General features: G+C 53.2%; 1 protein-coding gene across 1 annotated transcript in view; it reads right to left on the bottom strand.

Moving 5' to 3' along the window:
• CXCL14 (chemokine (C-X-C motif) ligand 14) overlaps positions 1–1,029 on the bottom strand; it is a 10,021-nt gene extending 8,992 nt beyond the window's left edge. The window contains exon 1 of the mRNA XM_012651364.1: positions 966–1,029. Coding sequence (XP_012506818.1) covers positions 966–1,029 — 64 coding nt within the window. The remainder of the gene's footprint in view (positions 1–965) is intronic.
• Between the last annotated feature and the right edge of the window lie 4,673 nt (positions 1,030–5,702).

Below are 5,702 nucleotides of genomic sequence, written 5' to 3'. Positions count from 1 at the left end.
AGAGGGGCCAATGGTCCGTGGCAAATATTTGGTAGCTGCTTTGCCAAGGGCTCCCTTCCTGGCCAAGAGAGAACTGACAGGGAAACAGCAGTGCTGGCCTCAAGTGGTTAATTGGGAAGGCAGAGGCGCAAGGAAACTCAGTGTTCTCTGCCCCAGTTTTTAAAACATTCCCCACATCCCCAGCGCGCGCAGCGCTCGGGCCACGCGGCGGCACATTAACCCCAGCAGAGCACTTTCCCCTGGACTGCTCAGGATCTAGGAGCCGCAGGAGTTCAGCTGGCGAGGGAAGAGCCCAGTGCTCTCAGAACGAATCTCCGGGAGCCAAAAACCTGCGGCCCACTGGTCTCTGACTGGGAAAAGGCTCTGGAGGGAGGGTCGGGATTTAAGATGATGTCTGCATCAATCCTCCGTCCAGCGACGGGAGAGCGCGTTCTAAGTCCGCGCACCGAGCCATTTAACCCTTGCTGGCCCTACCCGTCCGACTGACTGCTAGCACGGCGCGGGACAGTGACCCCCCCTTTCCAGACTGTCTTCCAAAGTATAGCGCCAGCGTGCAAAGGACTCTGAGCAATGACCAAGGCTTCGCCAAGCCCTTGCCAAAGGCCGAAAGAAATGTTAGCCCGACCCAGCCCCTGCCAGCACCCGGTTAAGAGCAAGCAGCACGCTCAACGCGAGGTGCCAGAACTCACATAACCATTTTCTCCTCGCAGTGCGGGTACTTTGGCTTCATTTCCAGCTTCTTCACGTCGCTGTAGCGGATCTTGGGCCCCTTCCGAGAGCACTTGCACTTGGACCCTGCGGGAGAGCGCGCGGGGACCGCTCAGTTGCCCGGAGGGTCTCCTGCCCCTCCACCGCCTTCTGTACCCACCCACCCACACCCCCCGGGGGCCCAGGATGTCCAGAAGTTGGCCTTTGGGTTCCCCAGGACTGGACGGGACGGTGACAAGGGGCCTCCCGGCACTCACCGTCCACGCGCGAGGCGCACAGCGCCAGGAGCAGCAGGAGCAGCGCGGCCGCCAGGAGCCTCATGCTGGCCTGAGGGGCGCGGTGCGTGAGCAGGGACGCGGGGAGGGCACCGCCCGTCTGAGCGGTGGCCCGGAGATGCCGCCTGCCTAGGCTCTCTGGAGCGCACTCCGCTGGGCTCCCGCGCTGCGCCGTCGGGGGTGCCGGGGCTGTCTGTCGCTGCGCTGCGCTGCGCTCTGCCTCCCTCGCGCTCTCCCCACAGCCTCCCTCCGCCCGCCCTGGCCTCTTTTAAATCCGCTCCTGCCCTCGCGGCGAGCTCATTAATATGCAGAACCACTCGGTGACTCACAGAGATTTCTCAATGTGATGGGGGGAGGAGACCTTCCCAGCCCGCCCGCCCGCTGGGACGGACCGTGATCGCGCGGCCACGCGCACACCCGCCACCCTCCCGCTCTCGCGCCTTGTTCTCCCTCACACACTTGCTCACCCAGGCTGCAGCCCACACACTCCCAGCGCCGGCTCTGCCTTGGGGAGCCCCGACGGTGGGGAAGCTTTCTGACTCCCGTGGGGCCCTTTCTGGCCAGAGGGGCCAATGGTTCTGAGCGGCTGGGAGACCCAGGCCCCGGGCCCAGGGCTCAGAGAAGGCCTGAAAGCGTTTTGGGGCAGGTGCCAAGCATGAGTGCCAGCAGGCCTGACCCCTAGGGTGTGGGCAGTCTTTGTTGGGCCAGCAGCCCTGGTGGCCAGAGCACAACGCCGGGTCTGGACAGGGGTTTGTCATAGATTGTACAGCAGCAAAGCCATTGCCTGCGGTCACTGGAACTGACTCAGAGAATGGGGAGTTTGGGTCACTCCCAGAGGAAGGCTACCTCAAGTGAGTGCGTGGCCTGGTGGCTGTGCGAGCATCTAGGGAGTGGGGAGAGCCAGGGGGACTCCTGATTGTCACACTATTCTCCGAGGCCAGGCAGAGGCCCAGTAGGGAGCGACGGCAATATTAAGCATCTGGATGAAGGTCCTTGCGTGTTCCAGACATTGTGCCAGGCTGTGTGGTGTCCTGGGGTGGGTCTAGCCCTGGCAGCAGGAAGTCCTGCCCAGTACTTGCCAGTGCAAGCGACTTCACCATTCTAAGCCTCCGTTTCCTCATCTGTAAGGTGCAGATGGTCACAGTGCCCGTCACAGGGTGTCTGTGAGAACTGCCGGAGGTCATACATAGTGACCTGTACACAGTGCCAGGAGATGTTACTGGTTGGCATTATTATGATGTATATATTTTTATATATTATTTTGATTCTTACAAATTTATACTTTTCTTCCAAGTTGGTACTTTTTATTTCTTTGTTTGACAGGCATGGAAACAGGCTCAGAGAGAAGAAATCACCTGCCCAAGGTCACAGAGCCAGGAAGCAGGTGAGTAGGCCAGGAGAGTCTGCTGTCTGTGTGACTGTAGAACTGAGACTCCTGTCCCTGGGCCACTCTGCTGCCTGTCGGCCTTCTTTTCTTGGTGCAGTGCTGCCTCGAGAAATCTAGAGGCAGGGGATGGAGCATCTCAGGCTCGTGGGGTCCCTGGCTTGGCTCTCAGGCCAGAGCTCACCCAGCTCTGTGCTGTCAGACTGGAAGCTCCCTGGGGGCACAGGTGGCCAGTGGGGTGGGACGCAGTCTGCTGAAGGGCAGAGTGGGGAGAATCTGCCTTGTCTGTTCCTGCCGGGAGAGCCTTTGCTGCGCCATGAAGAGCAAGCAGTGCCTGTGCGTGCAGCTGTGCCTGTAGCTAAAGCAAGGCTGATGGCTGGACCTTTGCATTTGTGCAGAAGAAGAGTGCGGGGGAGTGGTTTTGGGCATTTCTGTTAATTTTTTGAAATATAGAATTAGTTTTTCTTAACACAGAAAGAAGCAGCCTGTGTTTGTTTCAGAAAACTCAGAAAACACAAGCAGAAGAAACATAAAAAACACAAGCAATTCCGCCCACTCAGGGATCTGTACCAAGATGCTGGCAGTGTTATCTTTCCAAATCCTTCACGTGCATGTGCACAAATGGGACCAGGCAGCAGGTGCTGTTCAGTAACCTGCTTGTTGTGCTGTGCATATGATGGACATTGTTCCATGTGGCTAGTCTTGCTTCTGCAATAGCTCCTGTGGCGGCATCATTTGAGGCTGTGTAGTGTAATGGCTGAGAGGTTGGTGTCTGCAGTCAAGCTGCGTGGATGTGAACCCTAGCTACTAGCTGTGTGGCTGTGCGCAAGTGACTTAACTCTTTTAGGTATCGGTATTCTCATCTGTGAGGTGGAGATGATAATGGTACCTGCAGCACAGGCAGAACTGAATGAGATGGTGCACGTGAAGCTTTTTGTGGTTGCCAGCACAGAGTAAGTGTTCAGTGAGTGATGACATTGTTATTATTGATAGCATTACTTTGGGTGTAGAATATTCCATTGTACACATGCGCCGTAATTAATTTAACTGACTACTCCTTGTAGGACATTTGGATTGTTTTCAACTGTATGCTCTTACAAGTAGTGCAGTGTAGCAAATATTCATGTAGCTCGATTTTGGGGTAGCTCTTTATAAATTGGATCAATTTTCAGAAATGAATCACTGGACCGTGGGACATGCCTGTTTTAAGGCTTTTTTTTTTTTTTTTTGAGACAGAGTCTCACTCTGTTGCCGTGGCTAGAGTGCCGTGGCGTCAGCCTAGCTCACAGCAACCTCAAACTCCTGGGCTCAAGAGATCCTCCTGCCTCAGCCTCCCGAGTAGCTGGGACTACAGGTGCACACCACCACGCCCAGCTAATTTTTTCTATTTTGTGGAGAGATGGGGTCTCACTCTTGGTCAGGCTGGTTTCGAACTCCTGAGCTCAAAGGATCCGCCCGCCTCGGCCTCCCAGAGTGCCAGGATTACAGGCATGAGCTACCGCGCCTGGCTGTTTTAAGGCTTTTAAATTGCCAATTGCCCTCCCAAAACAGAATGCATTTTATCCTACAGAAGGAACTTCTTAACTACCAAGCTTTTCTAGAACATGTGAAATATTATTTTTTATTAACACAATTGTATTTCTAACACATGTTGATTGGGATCTAATGGCACCCAAGATCATGGGCACTGAGTTTTTATAGGAAAAAAAGTAGTTGGCCCCAAAAATATGGACCAAAGGTCCCCAGCCTCCTGGGTTGGATCAGAGGTCAGACGTTCGGTTTTTGTCCCTGGTTTTACTGCTCAGTCTATGCATGCTGATCTGTGGTTTTCAGAATGCCACTGCAGAAAGCCATTGTGTCTTCACAAACAGAGCTGACCCCTTCCAAAGCCATAGTATGAGAGAGTATGGGGACCCTGCTGCCAGAGGGTCTGTGGGGGACGCTGCTTCCATGGGTTGTGGGCTGCTGGCTCTGAGTCTGAGCTTGGTGGGTGCCCCTCCTTCCCCCTCCCCGGTCACCCCCAGCCCGTGAAACCCCGGACAGCCAGCTGCCTCCTCTGCTGCTTCTCCTTTAGCTACAGTCCTGCACACTGACCCCCTCCAAAGAAAGCCCTAACATATAAATGAGCAAAGGACATCAAAGGACAATTCAGGGGACAAAATAAAAAACAGTTATTAACCAATTCATAACAGAATGTGCATCTTCATTAGCAATCCAGGAAAAGCACATTCATGATGCAGTATCATGGCATTTTGGTTTTGGTCCTACTCATTAAAGAAACATTTATTGTAAATAGTAATGTCCAAAGCTGATAATGGTAAAGTGAGGAGGCGTCACTTATGTGTCACTGGTGGGACTATCAATGAGTATGTGATTTTGGGAAATCGTATTTATAGTATGATATCCAGAGCGTTTAAAGTAAACCATTTCCCCTCATTAATCCAGTTCAGAAAATCTATTTAAAAATCTGATAACAGATAAATGCCACATGCAACGATAATCCTTGTTAAACAAAGAGTTAACTTCAGTGCCGGACGATGGGGGATTCAGTAAACAATGAAAGATGTAATGAAATATTATGCTGGCGTGAAGACTGGTGACTTCAGAGTCCATGGGACACCGTGGGGTAGAGGCTTACGCGGTAAGTAGGGAAAACACAAGGCTGTGAGACACTGTGATGACAACTATGTGAAACAGCAGCCTCTGTGTGAAGGACGGCAAGAAAGAGACACAAGCGTCATTCTCTCAGAGTGGTGAGACGTTGGACCTCATTCAAGAGATTCTCTCCTTGCTTTCCAGTTTGTTAAAACGTTCTTATCACAGCAGAAACTCAGGCAGTCGGTTCAGTGAGGCCTCGGGCAGTCTTGCACTCCGCTGAGCAGACCCTGCGCTGTGCAGCAGGCCCTGCGGGGCAGTCAGGCCTAGTGTTTGGGGGTCTGTGGGGGTCCTGGGGTGAGGGCCCAGGCCCTGTCTTCAGGGCTGTGTCCCTCTGCTGGGCACAGCTCCCCAGCCCACCCAGCCAGCCTCACTCTGCCTTGTTCACCCCCTGTGGGTTTGCTTGGCTAATTTCTTTTGGTTTCTATCTACGAAATGCTTATATAGCACTTACTATGTGTCAAGGACTGTTTTAAGTGCTGTACAAATGTTAATTTATTTAATTCTTGTGCTAACTACATGAAGCAGGTTATCTCCATTTTACAGATGGGAAAATGGAGGCATGAAGAAGGTAAGTATCTTGCCCAAGGTAACTAGCAAGTGGCAGAGCTGAGATTCAAATCCAAGCAGTCTGGCTCTGGAGTCCCAGGAGGAGGGTGGGGTGGGGGGACAGGCCTCAT

This window comes from Propithecus coquereli, unplaced genomic scaffold (assembly GCF_000956105.1).
Source record: "Propithecus coquereli isolate 6110/MARCELLA unplaced genomic scaffold, Pcoq_1.0 Scaffold353, whole genome shotgun sequence".
NCBI classification, from domain to species: domain Eukaryota; kingdom Metazoa; phylum Chordata; class Mammalia; order Primates; family Indriidae; genus Propithecus; species Propithecus coquereli.
This window is presented reverse-complemented; position numbering and strand designations above follow the sequence as displayed.